General features: G+C 42.6%; 1 protein-coding gene and 1 long non-coding RNA gene across 4 annotated transcripts in view; both read right to left on the bottom strand.

The window, feature by feature from the left end:
- Nucleotides 1–4,027: 4,027 nt before the first annotated feature.
- Nucleotides 4,028–7,039, bottom strand: LOC115027443 (uncharacterized). The gene is made up of 2 exons (XR_003834379.1): nt 5,765–7,039; nt 4,028–4,610 (listed from the first exon to the last, which is right to left on the bottom strand). It is a non-coding gene; the product is annotated as an uncharacterized LOC115027443 (long non-coding RNA).
- Nucleotides 7,040–7,155: 116 nt separating this feature from the next.
- aqr (aquarius intron-binding spliceosomal factor) overlaps nt 7,156–25,055 on the bottom strand; it is a 45,081-nt gene continuing 27,181 nt past the window's right edge. For 2 of the 3 annotated variants that reach the window (XM_029460837.1, XM_029460838.1), the window contains exons 28-36: nt 23,427–23,564; nt 23,262–23,333; nt 22,249–22,436; nt 21,955–22,126; nt 18,479–18,649; nt 12,938–13,023; nt 9,372–9,546; nt 8,061–8,171; nt 7,156–7,603 (exon numbers count right to left, since the gene is read on the bottom strand). In XM_029460837.1, coding sequence (XP_029316697.1) covers nt 7,346–7,603; nt 8,061–8,171; nt 9,372–9,546; nt 12,938–13,023; nt 18,479–18,649; nt 21,955–22,126; nt 22,249–22,436; nt 23,262–23,333; nt 23,427–23,564 — 1,371 coding nt within the window. In that variant the 3' untranslated portion in view covers nt 7,156–7,345. The remainder of the gene's footprint in view (nt 7,604–8,060; nt 8,172–9,371; nt 9,547–12,937; nt 13,024–18,478; nt 18,650–21,954; nt 22,127–22,248; nt 22,437–23,261; nt 23,334–23,426; nt 23,565–25,055) is intronic. The other variant, XM_029460839.1, reaches the window with a different exon arrangement.

Here is a 25,055-nt window from a genome sequence, read left to right on the forward strand (position 1 = left end):
CATGAATCAAATTTAAATAAGCTACAAAATAGACAGCTACCCAGATTTGTAGGAAGGCTGCTCAGCAAGAGTTTTTGGTAATTCTTCATAGGTATCCCTAAGTATTGAATCCTGAGCCATTTTGGTGGAAGCAGCGGATGCGCGGTGTCAGTCAAAACTGATAGGAAAGCCTGCGAGTTTATACCTGAACACCTAGCCTGGAAAAAGTTCAGCTAAATAAGCTTTTGCTCTCTGATCTTGCATACATTCAAACTGTTTAATTGAACTTCTACGGCAATAAGATATGAGTGTTTTCAATATGCACGCCCCCTACAGTATCTGCTGCAGGGAAGCTGTTATGAAGCTAAATCTGCTCTCAAAAGAAAAACTCCCTGCGGGATCAAAACAGCATTTTTGCCCCCAAATATAGTTCAGCTGTACATCAATGTGCCAATCGGTTGCTGCTCTATTGCATGTCCTTATGACTCTGTCTGCTCCTCTGGGATTTCTTTTGGACTGTGATTCTATTTCATGTTTTACTGTTCGTCTCACCAGCTGCCAAAGTGCTTTTCAGGTGAAGTAGGCCTCTGCAACCTATTTGAATGTCTACAGGTTAATTTAGGTTAATTGTTTACTTAAAAGTTATACTACAACAATGTAAAAGTGTTAATATCCAAATGTACTTAAAGTATTTAAAGTAAAAGTACTCATTATGTGAAATGACCCCTCTCAGAGTGTCATATAGGATTATTATAACATATACTTAATACTCTCTAAATGTATAGCTGAATTAAAAAAAAGCTAAAAAAGCTGCATACTGTTTTGTTTGACAAATAATCTGCTCTCAGTAATAATGTAGTGGAGATAAAAAGTAAAATATGTATTACTGAAATGTAGAGATGTAGAAGTATAAAGTACAGTACTTGAGTACATGTACTTAGTTACATTTCACCACTGAACATCCCTCTTCTTATTGCAGTACATATTCAATGAGGCTCAAGTGTTCCCTTTAACCTCTGGCACCGTACGACCACTTGGCTTTAAGAATTTACAAAAAACAGCAGAAAACAAAAGCTTTCATGTGAGCAACATTACCTCTGGTTTCACTGCTTCAAGCTCTACTGAAGCAAACTGAAGTGACCCCAACAGCAGCAGTGAAGCAAAGGGTGACTTAAGGTCACTACATGAGTCTGTGCCAGATGAAAATGGTAATTTACGATGATATTGTAAAAAAAGAAAGAAAGAAAAATGGTCAAGCACAAACGTTCCCTCCATTATTTGTCATGATGGCTCAAAGCACACTCGGTTGACTCACATGAGCTAAAACTAAAAACTAGCCTTAAAGAAATGGATTTAAATTTAGCTCCATGTCCCTCTGAGTTACTGCGTGCTATTATAGCACCGACCTAACTTGACTTTAGGTCAAAGTTAAAGTTTCATGGCAGTTAATTTAACAAAGACGAGAAAAAAAATGTGTGCCATGGAGGACACACGGATATGCAACAGTGACATTAAGGAGTAACACGTGAATAACATCAAAGAACGAGATTTATACAGCTAATATAATTAATTGTGATTTAAAGAAATTGTTTGACGTTGTGGGAAACACACTCATTTGCTTTCTTGCCAAATGTTAGGTAAGAGGATCGATACAACTCTCAGACATACGTTGACGTTTGCTTTTGAGACAGATATTGGAAATCAGTTTTGTTTTCAACTTTACATTCTTTAGATAAACCAAAAGGATTTTTTATTGATTATTTAACCTAAGTAGGAGAATTTACGTAAGCCGTAAAGGGACATGCATCCTTCCTTCTAACCCTCATGGTTACTTATTTAAATATTAATACTTTGGAACCAGCCAGCTCACCTCTTCAGACTCATCTGTGTTGTTAGAATCACTCATCAGTGCAATCCACAGTCAAAGTATCATTTATCCAATAGTTCATCTTGTATATTGGATAATTTGCCTTTTGTGTTCTTATGACCAACTACTGTGCGATGCACTAGCTCTTGTCTTTATGCATTTTCAATAGTGGCAATGTGAAAGTGGTGCAAAGACAAACCACAAAAGGAACAGATAATTATCCTCAGTTCTCCCTCACAGTCAAAGCTCTTCGCTGAGAACCTTTTACCCTTTCCTCTGGGTGTTGGCTTTCAAAACTCAATAACTTACTAAGGCATGAACCCACAATGTCAAAACTTCAGTGCAACCGTCCGACACCGGGATCAAACTTCCTCACTTTGTCAAAACTTTTCGATCTTTTACTAAGAGTGGGAAAAAGAGGCCTGAACTTTGGATCCAGAACCTCAAAACTTTCATCACAATTGTACTTATTGAGCCCAGAACCCAGAAGTTGCAATCTGGGTATGGGTAACACTCCATCTTTGAGCCACTGGTGTCGCACCAATTCAGACACCATCTCGAAGGTTCACAGTTTTTTCTGGAGAAATTGACAGACACCGGAGAAGATGTCTCACACTTTCTGCCAAGTCATATGACTTTCACACTTATTTTCTGAGTGCTTTTCAATGTTTTGTTGACTGCTGACAGAAGCACACGGCAACTATTTATCGTAGTCTGGTCAGCTCAGTTCTTAGTTCTGTTGTCTGAAAGTCTCTGGACATTTTCGGTTGATCTTTAGGTTAGGCAATTTCAACGTTAAAGGGAATTGTTTTAAGTGGGGGGGGGGGGGGGGGGGGCATGAGGTACTTATTCAAAGTTGGCAGATGACGGTCGATACACCCCCCAGTTTAAGAGAAGCAGACGGGAGTTACGGCACATAAGCTAAGCAATGGACTCCCCAGAAAAACATATTTTAGCAACTTAAAAAAAGTGCCACCAATAAAAATGTATATCAGTTTAAGTGCTATATTTAGAATATGTTGACCTCTTTACCTTGACATGAAACAGCCCTTTCAGAGTCTTGTAGTCATTTTATAGTATGCCATCAAAATGTCAGAAAAAGGTTATAAAACATGTAATAGAAGTCATTGTAACGTATGTAGACAAAACAATCAAAGTATAATACATTGTGAAAAATGTAAAATATAGTATGCTATAAACATCTCCTACATGTCATCTATTGTATGTCATAAAGAAATTAATTAAAAAAGTGTCAGTATAGTATCGTAAAATAAAATGTCAGAAAAATGTTTATAAAGAAAGTCATAGTATGTCGCAAAAAATGTCATAAACGTTCATCATAATTTCTTTTTACAAAACAGACATAGTATAGTATGCCATAAAAATCTCCTAAAACATATCATAGTATAGTCTCAATCATAAAAAGTCATAGTATAGTAGGTTATTTAAAAAAACAAACATAAAAACTTCATAGTATAGTATGCCATAAAAATGTCCTGCAAAATATCATAGTATGTTGTAAAAAGTTAATTAAGTGACCTTTTCACATTTTAGTCATAAAAAAAATTATATTTTGTGATTTAAAAAGTCATATCACCAGCCAAAGTATAGTATGCCATACAAATACCATAAATGTTGTATATTAAGTCATACAAAATGTCAAAAACAACATAGTAAAAAATAATAATTTAATTAATTCTGCCATTAGTTGTTAATTATTACAGGTCATTTAGCAGACGCTCTTATCCAGATAGACTTACATTGAACTAAGTACAGGGACAGTCTCCCTGGAGCAACTCAGGGTTAAGTGCCTTGGTCAGGGGTACAATGTACAAAGCCCTGGTGTTGAACTCCTGACCTTCTAGTGTTTTGTTTGGAAGGCATACCACTAGGCCATCACCACCCCTTAACGCAGTCATGTGAGTAATTGTGTATCCGTCTGTGTTGGGCTGACATGACCGAGCAAACTGTCTCAAAATGATCTCCCTGACTTCCAATTAATTGGTGTTGGGATAAGCTCCAACCCCCTATGACCATAGGAAAAAAGCAGGTATAAATCCATCTGTTTACATCTCCAGCTTGCTCCGTCTCTCTATTTACCTTCACCTATAAAAATTTAGCAACATGGATTTTCCACCAAACACTGTATACTGTAATAAGTCAGTCGACAAACACAGAGGGCAAGTTCAAAGCCATTTTAATCGCATTAAAAGTTTCCATACAGTCATTTACAAGTCTAAGCATTTCCATTGTTAAATTGCCATTTTCATTCTTATCTTCTCCATGCAGTGTCATCATGAATTAAACAGCAAACACAGACCATGAACACAAAGCCTATTTTCTTCCAGACATACAAATTTGGAATCCATTTTGCAAACCTTCTGGACCTTTTTGTTACATAACTTAGCAAAAAAAAGTTCGAGCGCCAATCATCTCAGGATATCTCCACATGAACCAGACATTAACAGTTCTCCTCAGAGCAAAGGATTTGTTTCAGTAGAAAAGCATCAATCTTGCCTCCGATCACTCAGGGTGGATCTCAACACAGAGGCTTGCCGTGCCTCATGTTATTGGCACAGGTTCGGCCCAGGTTGGCCCCTTCCAGGAGCAGATCGGACAGCCGATCCAGGCCGAGGCAGGTGGTGAGGGGGCTGAAGAGGCCGTAGAGACCCCCTAAGAGGATGCCGAGGGGCCAGCCGATGCAGAGCAGAACCACCAGCCAGATGATGCTCCAGAAACATGACCCGCAAGTGGCCATCCTAGTCTGGGGAGGGAGAGAGGAAGATGAGAGTGGCTAATGAAAGTGGACCGCAGCACGCTTTGCAAAGCCAAACACATCCAGCTGTAACTGATCATTTGAATTTGGGAGGAAGTCTTGACAGGAGTGCACTTTAGGATCGTAAATGACACTATGTCAGTCACGACAGCAGCATCCGAGTGTGTCCCTGTGAGCGCCGGGGCCTCTTCGGCGATAGTAGGAGATTATCAAATTGAAACGTGCCCTGTTGATGATCTGGATGGGACTTGTCAGGATTAGGCAGTGGCCTTGACAAAGCGGCAACCACAAGCAATAACCACCAGACCTGTCTGCCTGGGGAGGTCAACAGGCCGCCCACTCACAGGGTGTCGAAGACCGACGCTGGCACATTAGTCACCCACTAATAGCAGATCAGCGGAGATCATGCATAACTTTGGTAATGAGCATTACTTTATCTGTCAACGCTGATAACAAACAGTGGCCAGGAATATGATTTGTTGCTATTTTGAGCCATAAAAATGCCCGTTGTATCATTTGTGATGAAAAATTGCTAATTGGTATGCTGAGCAATGTTTCAACATTACTGTCTTGACCATATAATGTGTAATTTCCTGTTATGACCCTCCTGTCGCGTAGGGTTTGGGCAATAAATGACACATTAAACACGAGTGTGTCCCACGGTGGATCTCGTGCTTTTGTATAAACACTTTCAATTTGTTTAAAGAGCAACAACAACAAAAAAACACATCAGCAACTGAATTACTTTTAAGGGCACAATAACATTGCACAACCGGTACAAATGGACTCGAACCTCAAACGAAACACTTCCGCTCTCTGTGCTGTACTTCCCTTAAAGTCTTCCTCTTGCAGCTCTCTTGCTTTTGTGCAGCGACATGACTGAAAAATAACTGTTTTATAAAAACGCCTCTTTTTCAGATTCAAAAAAAAAAAAAAAAAGTGTTGCAACATGAAATACATCTTTATGTGGCAAATTAGAACAATAACATATCGACTGTGCTCATGAGCAAATGTACATTTTTACTGCATGCAGTTAGTCTCTGTGACACATAAGCCCACAGCAAAGGTTAGAAGTGAGCGTGTTGCTAAGTAGCTATTAACCTAATGAATACCTGTCGCGTGTGTATAAAAGACATGTTCACCTTCAGCAGAAAAAAGCTTCTGGAGGATGTGAGCTCCTGATATCCTTCTCGCTCGTAGCTATTTCTCACAGATCCTGCTGCAGACTTCCAGGGAGGTTGTGTGCGAGCAGTAGTCCCTTCCCACCAGTTAGCTCTAACTTACAACAAGGCACCACAGGCAACTACATTCTCAAGAGGCCAGCTGGGAGACACCAGAAAGTTAGTAAGTGGAAGGGTTAGCAGAGGGGAGGATATTGCACAATGCAGACACTCATGTGACTCAAGAACAAGCATGCTTGCTGTCATGGGTTTGTAGAGGAATGTGATATGATTTAACAAGCATGATGTACGTTTGTGATTTATTCAGTTCAAAAATCATGAAATATTTCACCATCATGCGATACATTACATTGGTCTAGTAGGCTTTATGCCAGAATCGTCAGTAATTTGTACGTGTAGCATCAGCCGACAGGGATTATCTTTCTTATCTAACCGCTTATTCTAATCCCTTTTCTCAGCCGACAGAGAGGCATATCCCACTACTCCAAAATACTCATGAGAACTTCGACCTGGGGTGCCCCTGCTCTCAGAAGATGGGGAAAAAAAATAGACGTTATATGGTTCCACACTTGACTGAATGCAGAAAATATGTCTCTCCACATCTATCAACACATGGTTCTCCGTCAGGTCTTTAGACTGGGCCAGGCTGGAGCAGCTGTGCAGCTGACCTGTTCTCTCAGCCTGCCTGAGGTATGATGTAACAACAACCAACCTCTGGTGCATGATAATGAATGAATTTCCAGTCTGTGTTCTTGCCTACAGGGCGGTGGACCTGGTTAACCTCTTCATTTGAACTGGATTTAAATGACCAAGACTTGGCTATTGAATGATTGTTATTAAGCTTGAGATTATTGTTTCTTTAAGTTTGATTGTCAAACCTCAACCCAGACACTGATCCTGCTGATATGAGCTATTCTGCTGTTAGTATCACACGCAAAAGTTATGAATGGCAGAGTATTTAAGGCTTGCTGGTTGAGTGACTGTGTACATCCAGAGGGCAAGCTGAAATCCCCCAGCATGCACACTGGCCCTTGGGTGAAGTGACTGACCTACAAATGGAGCTTAGTCGCAGCTTGTGTAGCTGGTATAGGCTGAGCCAATCAGATTTGAGTTGTGCTTAAAGCAGAGGAGGAAAGCAGATGAATGGATGCAAGTATCATGACAGAGAGATTTTAACAAGGCTTAAATATGTTGACTATACAGTGTATTTGTCAGAGCGTGCGTGTGACAATGACATAGATTAAAACCTCTTTGAGTATTATAAGCTCCGATGGGTGCACACACACACATATATATATATATATATATATATATATATATATATATATATATAAAACATGTCCCAGACAATGAAGGATTTGCATTTATTTTAATAAAAAAAAGTACTGATGGTTACAAAATGAATAAAACATTAAATCACCAGGATCTCCTTTCAGTAGAAAACATGAAGAACTCCCCTCTAATATTTCTTAAGGGACAGTCCGCTCTGTCCCCTAAATAACTGAGGCCGTTAATTAGACAGTAGTCCCATGAGAGGATGCTCTACTGCTTTTGCTCCTCTCCGCTGTCCTCCCCGTCGCTGTCGCTGTCTCTGCCGGGATGCTCTGGCATCTTAGCATGGCCCACTACATCTTCCTTTTCTTCCTTCTCACTAGTGTCCTCCGAGTTTGCCTCTCCTTCTGGGCTTTCCTGCTCCATGGGGGTTTCCTCCTGCTTCTCCTCGCAGCTACTTGCCGCTTCCTCGACCACAGCGTCGGTCTCGGTTTGTTGTGGAGGCAGAGCCAGCTTCTGTTGTTGCTGCTGAGAAGCCGAGGGGAAAGGAAAATATTCAAAATGTGGAGGATAAATACTCCCACCTGATATCAAATCTAAGTGAATTCTACGGGGACATAAGTCTGTGTTGAATGTAATGTAATATATATTCCATCAAAGCAAAGTCTTTTCACTTTTTCTCCCTCAGTCATGGCATAATATGCGAATGTGGTGTAAAAGTCACCTGCGCTCCCACTCTCAAACATGCTCGGCCTGTGGCCTGTTAATTCTCCACGTGCACAACTACAACAACTCTCTCACATCTGACCTATTTACTGTTCTGCATTAAAGTTTAACAATACTACAATAGCGACCAGGGAGAGAGTGACGGCTTCTAGCACTGCTTCAGTGTATTAGCATTAAAGTACCGCTGGTTGTTTTTAACCATACAGTAGAATATCTTTGGACACTCTTCTTTATGGTATTCAATAAAGGTTTTGTTTACCTGTCTGTACTTCTGGGAGGTCTGGATCATGTGCATGTACATATTATACACCAGGTTGGTCATCTCTGGCATGTTCTTGATGATTTGGTCCGACTGTCCCGAAGCGTCTCTCTGTGACGAGGAAAGAGGAAAGATCGGTAAAGAGAAAGATCACGCGAAAGGAATGGTAATGAATTGTATATCTGTCTTGTTAGCAGGCACCACAAGCTAAACTATTGATGTGATGTAAATGTGCACGGAAATTACAATTCATCTGCCCCGCTACCTGCTTGTTATTTGAAAGCAAATCTCTACACACGCCGCCTCCAGCGATCGCTGCTCACGCACCATCAAAAAAAGGCGTGGAGGATGCAGTGTTTTTAATTTGACGATATATTAGTATGCAGACAGAGTCTTACAGCCTAAACTGAGGAGTGAGGCGAGCAGAATGTTTAATCTGCTGGGCTGTTAGCTCCTAAATACAGGGGTGATGCTCACAGAGGCCCTCTGGGCATCAAGTGGATGCGCTGCTTCAGTAAAACTGTAAAACCTAACCGTGTGTGGATGTATTACTGTAAAACTATTGGTAAAAACATCACGCCGTTAATGTGTTTCCCAGCGATAGAGCGTGATTAGACTTTACCATCTGTCCAATACTATCCACCAGTGCTGTAATTATGTATATATCCATATGTAGCATTAAGCAGCAGTGTTATCCTTTTAGTTTTTTTACAAGTACTTCTGAATCGGCACCGTTAAGGAGCCTTTTGAAAGTTCTGTTCGAGTGTCGCCAGACAAAAATCGCATTTGTAATCTGCGTCCGAGTGTAAGCAGCATGGGCCGCATGTGTGTGCCCAAAAGAGCTGTCCCCCACGGAGACGAACACTCTGGAGTCAGTGGAAGTGTCAGAGGCTGTGGGGTATTTCAGACACCCCTGTTGCCACACACGCCAGTCAGCGAGACACAGTGACCAGACAACCGTCATCTCATGCTGGCCTGGCGGGATTTGGGAGAGTGCTTTGCCTTCTGACCTTCGGGGGTTAATTATAGCCAGGCCCGTGTCTCCCATGCTTGCAGAACGCTGTTAACAGGGCGGGGCCTGCGGGTAAAGCAGCAGTAAGACTGAGGACCAGTGAGAACCAACGGGAAAGAAGACGCCATTCAGAATATAGAGGCAGGATTAGCACAGTCTGTGGTAGGATGTTTCAGTGCAACAGTTATGTATAAATGGGAAAATCTGGAGGTTGAGTGTTTGATTATCATCCACATTTATTAGAGCAGAAGATTGTTGTGCGTTAAGAAACTGGTGTGTGCATGCGTGCGGCTACATACGGGCTGTTCCTGGCTGTAGTATTCGTGCGGCCTGATGTGCAGCTGCATGGGTCTGGCAGTGAGCTGGTTGAAGACGGGAGTCAGCTCAAAGCAGTTTTGGAACAACGCCACCCGGGCAAAGATGTACAGACCCAGTCTGGCTCTCGACATGGCTACCACAAGACGCCTCACGTCCCTGTGGAGTGGAAGGAAGAAAACCAAAAAAGAAAGTTGAAAATTGGTTCGACAGAAGGGGAGAGGTGGGAGGATAGTGTGACATTGTAAGAGTAGAGGAAGTCACGTGTAGGGGCAAAAACAAGTAAAGGGATCAAATTTCAAGGTTCGAGGAAAGATTATAAAAGGAATGGGAAAAAAAATCAGTGTAGAGTAGGAGGGGAGCGGTTTAGTGAAGGATCAGCAGCTACATGTGAGGGGGACAAATGTAGATGCTAAGAGAGAAATAAAAGGAGTAAAACGCAAAGGGCAGGATAAACAAGAGAGACAAAGAGAGGGAGAGGTGGGAGAGTACTAGAGAGGGCACACAGGTTACTTTTTCTTGCCACCCAGTAGAATTAAGAGATTAGAGACAGAGGAGCCATTTCCCAGAGAACGGAGGAATCCTGCTCCGCTTGCTTTAGTGGCCTAAGACGTTGTTTGCCTGCCATATGTAAGAAGAATACCACTGAATGCACATGTACCTAAGTTAAACAGATAAACATGCTTAAAACTGCATTTGACAGCCCGAACATAAAATATCATTTGTAGGGAGGAAAAAAGGTATTTTCATAGCACACATCCACATATTGTACTCACCTATTCTAATTAAAGTTGTGTACATTACACATGGTGGGAGAGAACTTCTAAAAAGCCACACGAATGTATTCTTTCACAATAAAAATAAAAAGGGAGGGGGGGGTGCGCTCCAAACTGTATGTATACAGACACATACGCACTCTTTGTAATCGGTGTATAGTGTGTTTTAGGTGTTCGGACGGTTAACCCAAAGGAGCTTTGTAAAATATGACCAGCTGGCCTATAAATCTGAGAGACTAAAGCATTCGGGTTTATAGAAATCTAAAGAGCACAGAAGAAGGCAAGCGCATATGAGGGGGGAATTGTGTGGCTTATTCAAGCAGCTGTGCAGATACTGAAAACTGTCTTTGGTTTGATGTACAAGAACTTGGCACACGACCATGTTTGTATTCACGCACTTATACATCGACACATATATATGTTGAAATGCAGCCATAAAATGTGCAAAATGTCCACCTGAGCACTTCATGAGATTAAGAGGATTAATTGCAATATGCATGATGAGTTCCATGAATATGGAAAAGGGGGGGGGGGGGTAGGGCTTATGGAATTCATTGTGCAGGGTTTATGAGTGAGTTAACATGTGCAGCCAGCCAGTAGGTTTATGTAAAATTACTGCAAATTTCAAGCCTGGTACAAAGTGACTCTAAAAAGCACAACATTTCCACAGAGACAAACTACACCACCTACAACCAATGAGCACAGAGCTCTAGAAGAGATGAACCAATCAGGAAGCAGGATAGCCTGTGGACATGGCACTACTGAGAGACGCCCACCTGTGCTGTGACATGGCAGGGCAAAGTGGACGAATACCGTTTGCGTGTGTGTTCTCACGTGTGTGTGTGTGTGTGTGTGTGTGTGTGTGTGTGTGTGTGTGTGTGTACACATGTCAGAGCGTGTCTGGATCTGTGTTTCCCTGTCAGAGTGTGCTCCTGCGTGTGAGCGTGCCCGTGTGTATCAGCAGGAATGCTTCTCCTGTCAAAGCAAGGGGTCAGCTTGTCATATGGTCAGCTGCGTCCCCTGTGGTTGTCACGGCAACAGATTGCCATGAGGACAGATAAAAAGGGAGGGGGAGGGGGGGGGGGGGGGGGGAGAGTACCGGAGGATTGTAAGGTAGGACTCAGTGGTACACCACGGTGATTCCAGAATGGGGAAAAACGCAATAAACGGCACAAGAATTTCCGACGGACCGCCAGTCCGACCGGTCAGAAGAGTCACGGACACCAAGATATGAATGAACATTAAGTCAATAAATAAAAAATGGAATCAACAAGGCCTCTTCTGTTATTATAATTACTCTGAGCGGTTTTAGATTTGATGTGTTCCGGCAGCATAATCACAGAACCACAACAACTGTGATCAAATATTGATTCAAATATCTTTACGTTAAATAAAAAGAAAACTGCGTGTTCATGTCGCTCATCACTCACTGAAAGAAGCGGATTGAAAACCTAGTTTTCCACAATGTCCTTGCTACAAGTACTCATCCAGGAGAAGAGAAACTTTAGTACTGTGGTACTCCCCGTCACTGACTGATAACTACCGTTGTAGCACATTGTTATAGGGACAACCTTTGACAACCTTCCCACTTTGTGTAGGATGAGTATAAGGCAGGGTGCAGTGTAAGACAAGATCAAATAAATGATACCGAGAGGAGAGCAAGGCGCTGCCAGCAAGATAAACTACCACTTCTCTGTGGCCCTGCTGCACTTCTCATTCCCAGCTACATCACTTCATGGCTTTATCTGCGAGATGAGGAAAGAACTAAATAGAGTTTTTAAGTGCTTTCTCTGCTTGTAAAAAGGGACCACACTCAAGGGTGGGGTGTAGGAGGAGAGGGGAGGGGGGCATGTATTTAGCTACAAAAGGAATAGGCTTATTATTTCGCACTGGGGTTCCAATTTGCAGACTGTCCAATGTGAGGGCAGGTGAAAGCAGTGGCAGTGCGGCTGGGATAAAGCTGTGAGCAGTGCAATTCCAACAGCAGCTTCTGTAAATCACAGCCGGAGGCCAGCGTGGCAGGCTGAAGCACTGTGGACGAGTTCAGCCTCAATTGTCCGGAATTAAAACATGGAGCGTGTTAGGTGCGAAGAGCTCGTCAGGATGTCGCGGCGGCCGAGGAGCGAAAGGCCTTTTGACTACAGACCAATTCAGTGAAATGAGGAACGAGTCGGGAGTGAAGAGAAGAGGGAGCGGAGAGATAAAGAGACGGAGCTGAAGACTAAGAGAGGCCGGCGAGGGAGTATAGTTGAGCGGATAGCAATGGGACATGGAACAAAAAGACATAAAGAACCTACAGCTGCAGTTTGCTTCACCATCATGACTCTTAATGACTGTTATGTGGTATGCCTTTGATCAGAGCAGAGCCCTTTGTTTGATAGTCTCACTCCAATCATCACGGCACAATAGCTTCTCTTAAACAGGACAAATACAGTCGGCTCCACGGACATGCTCCTGTCCCGAAGCACCCTTTATCCTCCCTGCCTCAAATTAGGCTCATACGTACTTCAACAGCCACAGTGTTAAGTCTTTTTTGTCCTTTGGCGAACTTCATTCAATAGTTACACATGACAGACGCAGGACGCCTCCTGAGAGCAGCCGTCTCATGCGAGTTAAGTGTCTACATTTTTGCTGTGTTGTTTCCCTGGAGGATGTGTATCCAAAAAAGTGTAGATGCTATTAAACAAGTCTTTTCTGTAGTAGAATAGCAGCTGAAGGTGTCTATTTTGGGTTAGGCAAGTTTTTTTCTGCTTGGCACGCATTGAAGTAATTACCTCAGGTGTCCCACGGCTTTGGTGCGGACCAGCGAGAGGATGATGTAGTCATTCTGCTGACCCTGGAATCTGTCCACTGTTGTAACCTGCACAGACACACAAACAGAGTCGTTATTGAACAAACACATATACACATACATACATATCAAAAGATATGCTAACTAAGTCATGGCAGCTGATGTATTTTGCAAAGTGAATGAGTGCATTTTGGTTAGGTGGAGGGATTTAGCTGGAATGTTGTGGAAACATGAAGGAGATTGCTTTCCGTCTTAAACTCTTTTCCTTATTTGTGTATGTTTTTTTGGGGGGGGGGGGGGGAATGAATGATGTTGCCTGTGTTTTCTTGTTATTGCCGTTATCGCAGTGGGCCACATGGGCAGCCAGCGGGGCTAATACGGCTTAGAGGGCATTTGCCGGCACTAGCCTCTTACCTGGGCCCCTGAGACTCGGGGCCAAGGTACTTGTGGCCACGCTGCTTGACGGGATCAGAGATTATTTCAGGGAGACAGAGAGTGGCGCTCTGAGGTTCCCCCCCCCCCCCCCACAAAATCAAAAAGGAAACTCGTGTCAACCAATTTGCTTATATACCCTGGTAATCCTGTCTTGCTGAGAAGCGTACTTATTCCCGTACATGAAAAACAGAGCTGTTACACCTTACATAAATCAAGAAAACATATTGATACACAGCCAAGAAATTGAGAAGCAACCGTGTAAAACTGAACACATTACACATACAGTACAGCTAGTACTGTATGTGTAACTGCTCCTTCAGCCTACATGTGTGAACATCTGTGCACAACCCATGGCAGTGTGTCGACAGTCACAGCTGCTGTCAACACCCACAAAAAAACTAAGTAAGAAGCAATAATGTTAGCCCGAAAACTACATGAAGTAAATATGGTTACATAAACAAAACCGGTCACAAGTCCACCCCACTGTATTTCATTTTGTTAAAATAAAAATACTACTATCGTGTGTAAAGGCCCGAATGCTGCGAATCCAAAGCCCAGCAGAAATAGGTTGGCCTTTCCTTTATAGATCCATCCTGCAGAGTGGATCGATAGGACGTCAGCTACCATCGAGAAGCCACAGGCCCAGGACTACAGCAACCAACCTATGACCCACCCGTGCTAAATAAATCATCCTGTGGTGCTGGTTACCTCTTATTAGCTAATGCAACTCAGTGATAACGGAACTCCCTTTCTGGGTAACAGTGGGACAGTGTGTGTGTGTGAATGTGTAAAAGATGGGGCTAATAATGTAGTAGACCAAACATGTATTTATGCATCTCCCTGTTGCTATGTAGAACAGGTGCAGCACCAGAGGCAACAATATGTCGGTTTTACAATGGCATGAGGCGTTGTGTGCTGTGTGTTAGAGTCAAATGTTTCATGTTCAAGTCAAACAGCCGCGGTATGCATGCATGCATGCACAAATGTGGCATACACAGACAGCACTCCAGCACACCCTTTGTTGAGGTAGGCTATACCGGTGGACTTGAAGGGGCTACAACTGCATTGTTTTTAACCGAAACAGTACAACTTAATAGAAGTGGAGAAGGGGCGCTTAAGAGAGGGAGTTATTCTTAGCCCACAGACAACAGAGACCAGATAGAGAACCTCCCTAAGGCGTAGCATTTTGCATGGTGTTCAGTTATTTATGAGAAATCTTCCAGGGAGTGAATTACAGAGGTCATGTCATTGTGGCACATGCATGTCTGTGGATACGAGGAAGCACACAAACACACACAAAATATGCTGTGAGACGCACAACACACAGTTTGTTGCTAATAGAAGCTATTTGACTGAGAATCTTTTCTTCCCTTCCTCCCCTGAAGACAGTGACATGCCGTCTCTAAGCTAATGGTCAAGTGTAGATATCTCCTCTCTTCTTCTTTTTTACTCTATCCTGCTATGTCTTATTCACACACTGGAATATGCAGAAGTCAGACTGCTGGATTATTACATTTGTCACAAGAGAATCTCAGGGTGTCAGGGTTTCATATCTGTCTAAAAAAGGCATGCTGGGAAGACGTATCCTATTTGTGTTAACATATCTGATTAAGATATCCTGGTCCACACGGCAAGACTTGGGCTCCTGCTCTCAGAAAATGAAGGAATCCCACAGGAAAGGAAGCGGGAAGTGTTTGTGATGCATATTAATGAAGGGAGGGATGCAAAAGGTGAAACCGAAGATTCAACGTGCCTTATAGTTCCTCTCTCTGTGACTCTGTGGGTGTGCTTTCTAACTAAATAAACAGAGGTTAACTTAAACCACAATTGCTGAAAAATTCCAAAATAGTTTTTTGTTTCAACAGATGCAATGACTTTGAATCCAGTTGGAATTTATGTAATACAGTTTTGATTAGCGACCTGAATAAATAAACACTATTCTGGTGTTTAAAATATACAGCAACAGAAAGTGAACTCAAATAGACCTCGTCTGCAAAATTCATAGAGCAAACAAAAAGAACATCATCATTAAAGATGCATAAATGCATACATATGTATGCCAACGGTTGTCTTTGAGATTCAGCAGACAGCTTAGGCCAGTGTTTATTTGATTTTGGGACTGTGACTTATTTTTAAAACTAATTTAAGTCATCGCAGGTAAAGTGAGATGGCTGTTGACATTTGCTTGGTTTTAGCAATTGTGACACATTCTCAGACACACTGTGGACTCAACGCTCTGCGCCATGACCTTTCTACTGCTCAGCATTTTCCCACAAGAGCCCCTCTTTCTTTTTTATCTCCCTCCCTCTCTGGCTATCTTTCTTTTCAGCAAATCTAACAGCCTGTCACCCCTGTCACTTTATTACTACGCATGCATACCGACTAAGGCCATGAGCACGATGAATGACACTTTATTTCTTTAACATCGCAGGACATTTAACATGACCAAGCACAATCTCTGGCTAGCTGTCAGAGCAGGGAGCAAAGTTGAAGACAAAGCAACAAGGTAGTGTTGCACAGCATAAAATACAGACACAACAACAGGAGATGTAAGACTCCGGCCCTGCAGGTGGTAGAACGCATCATGCACACAAAGACATAAGAGGGATTCACTTCCTGCCTGCTTGTTAGACAATTAATAAACAGTAACAATCTGCAATTTGTGTTGTGCTTTCTTGCGTTACAGGATACGTTTTTTCTTATCGTCAGCAAATCCCATAAAAATACCAAAACTAAGAATAAAATGATCCTACAACAAAGCCAGATACAGATCATTCCTCTGTGCCATAGACCTCAATTTTGGAAAAATATATATGAAGAAACAAAAAGACAACCTACTGTATGTATTGGTAATATTTGGGTTACGACTCGATTCAAAAATAGTTTCTAGATTCAAAACAATTGCAGTTTCAAAATTGATTTGCGATCATTTAAGGATCTACCCAGGTGCGCTCATAAAGCCGGCGTGGCAAATTACAGCATAAAAGCCATCTGTGTCTATATTTGAAAAAGTAATATCAATGAATTGCAATAATGTAAACACACTATACTTGCACAAATAAACACTTTTTACAAAAACTAATTCTTTAGGATTAAAAAGTACAAGGTATACAAAACTAAATGTTGCCTGCTACATAATTAAAATTGGCTTTTTATTTCACAGAAACATGGCAATTTAAAAAATATTACTATAAAACTGTGTGACTTTTCGACAAATCACAAAATAATGTTGGACACCACTTTGATTTAGTGTCTCGGCTCCAAAGGAGCAATGTCTAGGTTATTTTGTTGGGGGGGGGAGGAAACGTTTTTTGAAAATACATTTTTGGAAGTTATGAATCGATTCAGAATCCCCCCCCCCCCCCCACCCACCCCTAATCAATACCCATTTTAAAAGATTTTATTCAGGTTAGGGAAGAGAAAGTATCAAGAGAAAGGCAGGCTGGTCTTTATTTCATGATATTGTTAACCTTCCTTAAAACTATCTCACAAACAGAAAACATATGCAAACATATTTGAACAACACAACATAAATGTTGACCTGTTGCCGCTATGAGGCAAACTGACACGTCAACCGACTGCTGATGTGCAATTTACACTCAAATCTCACAACCTTCTCATGCCCAAACAGCCTGCGACACTGTAAAGTGTGTGAACGGCTTGGAAAACAGAGAATAAAGAAAGGTGAGAGAATGTGGGGTAGGGAAAAAGAATGAAGAAAGAGGAAAGCATTACCTAAGGCTAGCGGGGGGAAAAGCATTTAGCAGTACAAACAGAAAACGGATGGGAAAGTGTGCCAACGGGCTGCTGACTTAACACACTGGAAAGGAAGGAACGAGAGAAGAGAGACGAGAGAAGAGAGGAGTAGGGGGGGAAAACCGTGGGCTGAAGACAATCCAACCGCATTCTTCAGGGATGAACACAGCATGGAGTCTACACCCACTCTCAAAGTGTTCACATTTAAATCCCTTCCTCAAACACACACACTCTTACATACACCTCAGGGAGTTTGACTTACAGAGGTATGCAGTCAGCTGGTATGCAAACTGTTAGGGACAGAGGGCACAAAGTGTCCTGCTCTACTTGGGTCTCATGACCTGCAGCAGTCTCGATGGTCTCATGACTTGATGAAGCGGGACAATGACGGCCAAAGTTGCAACAGGGGGAAGTTAATCAAGAACCTCCACGAGCTACTCATTAATTTTCCACCCTGCAAGTATCACGCAGATCCACTTAATTCAAGGAGATCCTGTACATCAAACTGAAAGGATGAGGACAGGGAGGCAGACACAGCAGAAGCCTTGTGAGGATTCAGAGCTGTGAATGTATCTCTCAGTGCAACAGAGGAGAGAAGGTTGGTGCATTGACTGCAGCTGACATCTGAAGGTGTGAAAACACTGTGTTCATGTGCATGTTATGTGTGTCATGCATGTTCCTACTTAACTAGTCTGAGTCCTACACATACTATATGAGAGGTGAAAGCGTGTCTGTTGGGAATGTTTCTTCATGACAGGAGAGAAGAAATGTGTGAAATGAGTTCATGTGGAGTCAGGGTGCGTTTCATTGCTACATGAAATGTGCAAATATCAATATTTCACAAATATACTTTGAAGCAGTTTGATAATTTAGACTGAATTGCTTTCTTTCTGTTTGAATAGATGGAAACTGGAGATACGGTTGGTGATTCAGTACTATTTCAGGTGTATTAAGACCCATTTCCTTACGAGAGAGAGAGCAGTCAAAGAAAGTACTGTAAGAAGATTAAACAGAACAGGACTTAATACTGCTGTGCTTATAATGTAGGCGACACTTCATTAGAAAGACAGAAGAGAAGAAAAGCTGTGTGCTGATGTGACATTTGCTTCTTATGACATTAACATACCGGTTTGCTTTAGATTTCAGCCCATTATTTATTATTGTAGAATTGATTACCATAAGGAAACCTGCTATATTAAAAGATGACGCATTAGCAAAGTTCAACATGCAGACTTGCATCTATACTTCTCCTTATACTTGCTTTATAATAATAATGATCGTACAAACATTGACTGCAGCTGTGTGCACTGTTCACTGTGGTGTCTGTTCGTACCTTGTGGGGTTGACTGAAGAAGGGATTGCCAGCACAACGCTGGTTGATGACGTCTCTGATCAGGTGTTTTTGTCCATTGTAGGTGGTAAGGATGCTGATGCGGTCGGCAGGGTAACCCAACAGACGCATGTACATGAACAAAGCCACAGAATACTCCGCCTCCGCCAGGTTCTTGACAGGGAGAGAGAGAAAAGGAGGGGGATAAGATTAATATCATATTGTAACTATACAGTATTGTACACAAGTAGTGAGAGACGGAAACGATGTTTGGGAAACTGACCTCGAAAAGCTACCATCCATCAATACGCTTATTTTGTAGTGAAAGCACTAATAATTACCCAAATACACGTGTCTCTCTTTTCCCCATCGGCACACCCAGGGCTGTCAGCTGAGTTTGACACCTTGCTGTTCTCATTCCTTTGTACTTCATCATGCTCTCGCCCTTTCTCCCCTATCAAATGTTTAACTTGTCAGCCAGATTAAAACCCACTCATTCATGCACGAGTAACCATCTGATTTGGGTTGGAATTAATTGCCTCAGACAGAGCTCAGCACCACCACTAACCAGGCTGGGACAAAATGTCCCAATTTAGGATCCCCTACATAAAAGGCGCGGAGGGTGAATGGTATATTTCTAATGCAGAACGTTATAATATACTACCAATATCACATCATCTACATTTGAACTAGGAAAGGGGAGATTTTCAAAAACATTCGCTGGTGGTTGCTTCGGGATTCTGTACAAACATCGTAACAGAAGTACCTGGAAAACATATATATTTAAACAAAGCCAACAAACAACAACAAAGTCAAAGAACAACAACACTGTCCGAAACATCACACCAAATGTCCAGTTCCTGGGACAACACCACGAGATCCTGTCGTCCAAATGGGACTAAATGTAAAGGCCAGCGTTGCTTGCATCATTCACCCACTTTACAATCAACAAATTCCTCGGCATGTGCATTCTGGCTCCAAGGCTACACTTCTGCCCTTCAAATGTGACCAAAAAAAAAGACAACAGTATGCATTATTCATCCAGTTTCAATTAAGTCTGGACTGCAGTCCTCACATCTTTGATAATAATTTATGCAGCTTCATCAACAGTTCCTGATCCAGCTGCACCGGAGTCAACACATCAAAAACAGTGACCGCCTTTGTTCTTCTTCCCTTATTACCTCTCCAAAATGGTACAAATTCATAACCTTAATGACCAAACCATGGATTGACAGGTTATATACACGTTTGGCAGGGAATGCAGTGACAGGTAGGAGCTGGTATTTTGAAAAAGGGGAATAAAATACTCAACAATATCTACAAAAAGTTGAAGACCCCGATGACATAATGTTTCAACGATATCTACATGTCAGATGATTGATCTGCTTGTTTACTTGGGAACAATGGTGTTGGGACAGGACACGAGTACAAAAATTCAATATTTAGGATCGAGATTGTTTCTGAAAACACTTTGAGTTGAGAAATAGATTCTCACAGACACACAAGAGGAGTAACATCTAAGGAAACACGTGGTTGGCATTTCCATCTCTGCCTACATCGTGTGCATATTTAACATACATGTGATCTAATGCCCTAACACCCCAGAGAACGTGTTAACCATAACAACAAGGTCATACCAAACCCAGTGGTGTTTGAGCCAAAGGCCCGAGGCTGCACGAGGACCGGAGACGATGAAACGGACGGAGACGAGACAGAAGGGGAGAGAGGATCTCAGATTGTGGTGTAGCTACAAACACATAAGAGGTAATAAGAGTATGACTACCTGTGAGTAAAGCTCTTAATGTTTTTGCTCTTATGCCATTTAAAGTGTAGTTTGTAAAGCAGAAGCGCCGAGACCAACAAGCCTAGTGGCTGAGAAAAGCCATTTTCTAACAACAGAAGATGTGGATTTAGATAAGCGTCTTACCTCTTTATGAGCCGTTTGACAACTCGGGGAGCACTATTAACGGGCTGAGACTCAATATGGAGAGTGCTTTAACAAATGAGGCGAAGAAACGGGAACAGACCTTTGGACTGTGGAGTGTCTGAGTGCACGCACATGTGTTTGTGTGTATGATGGATGTGCAGTTCCTGTGGAAGTGCGAAGCAGGCTTGTGGCAGTGTTTGTTCAGCTGTGACGGGCATTCAGCATGCACTGGATACAATTGCTTCTCTAGTGTCCAATTCATCCCTTCTGGTTCCTAGGAAAAGTGCATGCATGTGCGTGTGCGTGTGAGCGCGTGCATGCGCACAAGGCATGGTGAGTGATACTGGCAATTCCCTCGAGGGGCTTTGAAATGGCAACGGGCAAATGGAGTTGAGGTTCATGTGACCTGGTGCCTCGAGACGTGCACATGGTCTGGATTTAAGAACAATAAGAAGCTTCAGGGACATGAGCGTGCACAGTGTTGAACACTCACGAGTCGTAAGCACTGAGATGTCGTCACTGGTCATGAGCTTATAAACAAATCAGTGTCTCAATTGATGCATTTACTTATTAGTACCTATTGTAACAAATCAGTGAAAATGGACTTTTTGACAACTACAAGCTCTGCTGTGTCCTCATCTCACATCTCTAACTGGGTTATTAGCGGTAGCTAAAACCAGACTAGTTGTTAAAGTAACTAGTTCCATATTATATTTCAGCACTTCCAATGTTACCATCACCACATCATTTTGTTATACTTGACAGTAACACTTGAGCTCCTGTGCTGGTGTGTTGCCAAAGTAAACATTTTTATTTATTCATTATTTTACACACCCCTATCAACCCTGCCCTCCGCCCCCCCACACTGTCTTGAGTGCCTCAGCAATGTCACGATGAAACACAATCCGGCTCCTGGTGTGAAGGACAAACCCACTGGTCTGTGCTGGGCAGCCAGGGCTAGCTGCAGACTAAGCAGGGTTATGAATATATCATATGGGCCGGCAGCTAAACCATTAAAATTTTAAAATGAATGAACCGCTGTACAACAACCGATTCGGAGGAAATGGAGGTTAGGGCTGAACGTGGTTCTCTGCTCTGGTGGAACTAAGTGTGCGTGAGTGTGTATCCTTGTAAAGGAGTGTAGCAATTGGGCTTGGGAAATTGCCACAACACTATTGCTGCTGTTCCAACAGTGTGCATATACCTGCGCTACAGATATAATAAATACTGGAGTTATACACCGGGTGTTCACAGTTCTCCAAATTTAAGTAACGCATTCGGGTCTGTGTGGTTAAATGTGGTTTATATTTTATATTATATTTATAATATTATTTTAATACATTTAATTGTATTGTAAGACATAGGCGCTCTCGCCGCACCGCCAGCTTGTTCTGCATCGTAGGTATCCCAGCAGGCTTTGTACAGCGAATCTGCCGCTTCCCATACACAATGAATGGGAGCGAATGTGTCGCCAGTCTGCTCATGTACAGTGGGCATTCACCAGTTGTGCTGTGGGTGTGTGTTGTGTACTTTTGTGTGCACTGCTACTGACCTGGTAGAAGTAAGGGTTGGGCTCAGACTCTCCAACCCCATTGAAATCCTCCACGTTAATGAGCTGGAAGTCAAAGGTCAGGCCGGGGTTGGGCACCTGGAACTCAGGCAATTGCTGGACATGAGGCAGGTTCCCCAGTTGTTTGTAGCGCCAGTTGTACAGGTTGCATAGGCTGTGGGACACACAGCAAATACATTAGGTCACGGTGTTGTGATGTCCCTTCTGGGATGAGCGCTTGTGAGATCAAGTTGGTCAAAACTGACTCTAGCTTTATGTTCCGCCAGGGTGACCTACCTTGCTCGAGCACGGCCCTGTGCATCCAGATCTATGGTGGGCACTCCCAGGCGAACAAATCGTGTGAAGAGAGACTGCTCCATGTTGGAGTACTTCTGGAAGGCCATGTTCTTGATGACGGGGGGCAACTGATGGTGGTCTCCGATCATGATCCAACGCTTTAACCTGCTGTAGCCATCCTCCGGGTTCTGTAGCGGGGAAGACGAAAGAAAGAAGTGTTAAGAACACCTGTAACAGAGAACACCTAAATCAAACACAGGGGTCCGTACAAATCTTCATAATCTTTTTCCATTTTTTTTATCCAACATCATTTACTTTTGTTTTGTCTGATGACTTGATAAAATTATAAAGTGCATGTGGAATCAGATCTACAGCAGAGAACAACATTTAACTCCAGGTGGGCAGTGACGCATGAAGGGCCATGTCTACATTTTGCTGCCAGACTTTGTTAATTAGATGTAGTTTATTTGGAGCTTCACCTCCGACTGAATCTGATATACCAACCATTGCAAGTCGAGAGATGGTTCAATCGCTGAAATCACTGATAAGGGTTGAATGGCTGGACAATGAAAGGGAAGGGGAGGAGGAGGAATAAACTGTTTCGCTGTGACGTGTACTTGGCAGAAGGCTCGGACTGTGACTCACGAGACAAGGGCGATAAAGAGAGGAGCTCCGGCGAGGTTGTTGGATTGGCTGATGTGCTTAATGATCTCATCTGTAAACAGACATTAGCACTATCTCGGACAATTAGGCACAACTACCAAAGACAAGCACCATTACTGTGCTTGGAGCACATCAGTCAGACCTTAACACAGAAAGTCAGGTGGTAAAAGAGTCCTGACTAAACTAGGCTGGATATTATGACAATGCTCCGAGCTGGAAGTGATTTCTCTGGCACGACGTGGCTGTAGTTTTTCTAATAGTCAGGATTAACAGCTCAAATGTTAAAATTTTGTCATAAATCTTGCACATCATAAATGTGAGTTTTTAAGACGTTGTCAGGATAGGGTTACCTGTAGCAGGAGGGGGATGAAGGTCTCGATCTCCAGAATCTGAGCAGCTTCTTCCATCAAGATGTTGTCATACTAATAAAGAGAATGAGCAATTTAAACCAAGAACTTAATGTAACTGCAGTAAATACAAGCTCAGCCAGGTAAGAGGTACTGGGAAGAGCGTACCTTAAATCCCAGCTCCACCAGGTCATGACGTTTGAGTGCAGCATGCGTACAGGTCATGGCGATGATTTTGGCTTCCTTCACGAGCAGATACTTGGAGCGGTCCAGTCCGCTTCTCAGCAGCTCAAAGGCCCTAAACTCCTACGGGATAGACAAGAGAGAGGGTGAAGATCGGGAGTCGATCCCTGCGCACGGAAACATTTGCAGCAACCTCCTATTTGGTAATTACTTTATAATGACCTCTGGGAAGAACTTATCAATCTTGGACTTAAAAAGATGTTTACTCATCTATTTGTAAATTAAGTTAAGTTTTGCTTTCATGTTTCATGTTTGGGGGGGGGACGACTTAAATGGCATTCTGACAAAATGATGGATGAACACTTTCATAGATGATGGATAAGGTGATTACCTAGCGCGAAATAATTACACCTCTAAAAGAAAAAGACACAGTTTAATATTCGGATACAACACCAATACATCATGGCGTCGCAGTCCAATAGCTCAACTCGCCTGTACTTTTGATTCCCTTTAAATCCAATGTACAGGACCGTCATGAAGGATGATAAATTGGCAACCTACTTGCCTTTTCATTAAACATATTGTTAACGTAATCCCTCTGCTTTCAATTCTCATTAGGAAACACAGTCTCCTCTTTTCCCATGATGCAGTAAAACAGAGGTCAGCGAGCCACAGGGCTGCTCTGCGGAGATTATACAGGGGTGTAGTTTGCCGTCAATAACTGCAACTTGAGGAGCACTTCAGCACAGATTTTCTTACATGGACTTATACTGGAATGGAACATTTAGGGCCAGTTTTTTTACACAAAATCTGAATCAGTTCACATCAGAGTGCCAATTTCACAGCACTATGAAAGCCACGCTGTGGGGCGAGGACAGAAGGGGAATGTGGGGTAAACAGACGTGCTATTTTCAGGTTGCCACACTGTGTAGGGGGTGGAGGGAGGACGAAAGAAGTAGACTCGGACAGCACTGTGGGTATAAATATTTGATGTGTTGCTATTTTAGCATTAATATTAAACCAATCAAAACATGCAATATTGATGAGGTCTATTTTTAACCCCCATGGCTCCAAAGCGGTTGAAGGGTGAAATGAAGATGGTAAGGATTCAAAGAAACTGAGAAGAGGGGGGGGAAGATTGAAAAAAAAGAAAAGAAAAGTAAAGTAAATAGCGGTAAAGATGTGGTGGAACTGCAGAGGAGGAAACTTGAGACGTCTATATAGGAGGAACCCAGGAGACGCGTTGTGTTGTTGTTTGTCTGTCGAGCAATACATCCTCTGGATATTCCTTTGACAGCTCATTCAAAAACTGCTTTTACATTTTAAGAGCTGGACAGACGAGCACATTCAGCAGAATGCTGTCTTGTCTACCCTGCACAACAGACAGCAGTTCCTCTTAATGGGTGTACAGATTTCACTGCAGCATGGGTGAGGTTGAGGGAGGAGGGAGAGGTGCTGTGATGCAGCGATACAGAGGCCAGCCACATAAATCAAGGTCACCACACGTGTTGGGATATTACCTCAAGCCAATAACTTCTTTATTGCTTTTCGGAGACCTTCTTGGTGTTCCCATAAATCTGAAATGTTATTGTTATACTTATAGAAATACTGGCT

The sequence above is a fragment of the Cottoperca gobio genome, chromosome 22 (assembly GCF_900634415.1).
Source record: "Cottoperca gobio chromosome 22, fCotGob3.1, whole genome shotgun sequence".
NCBI lineage: Eukaryota > Metazoa > Chordata > Actinopteri > Perciformes > Bovichtidae > Cottoperca > Cottoperca gobio.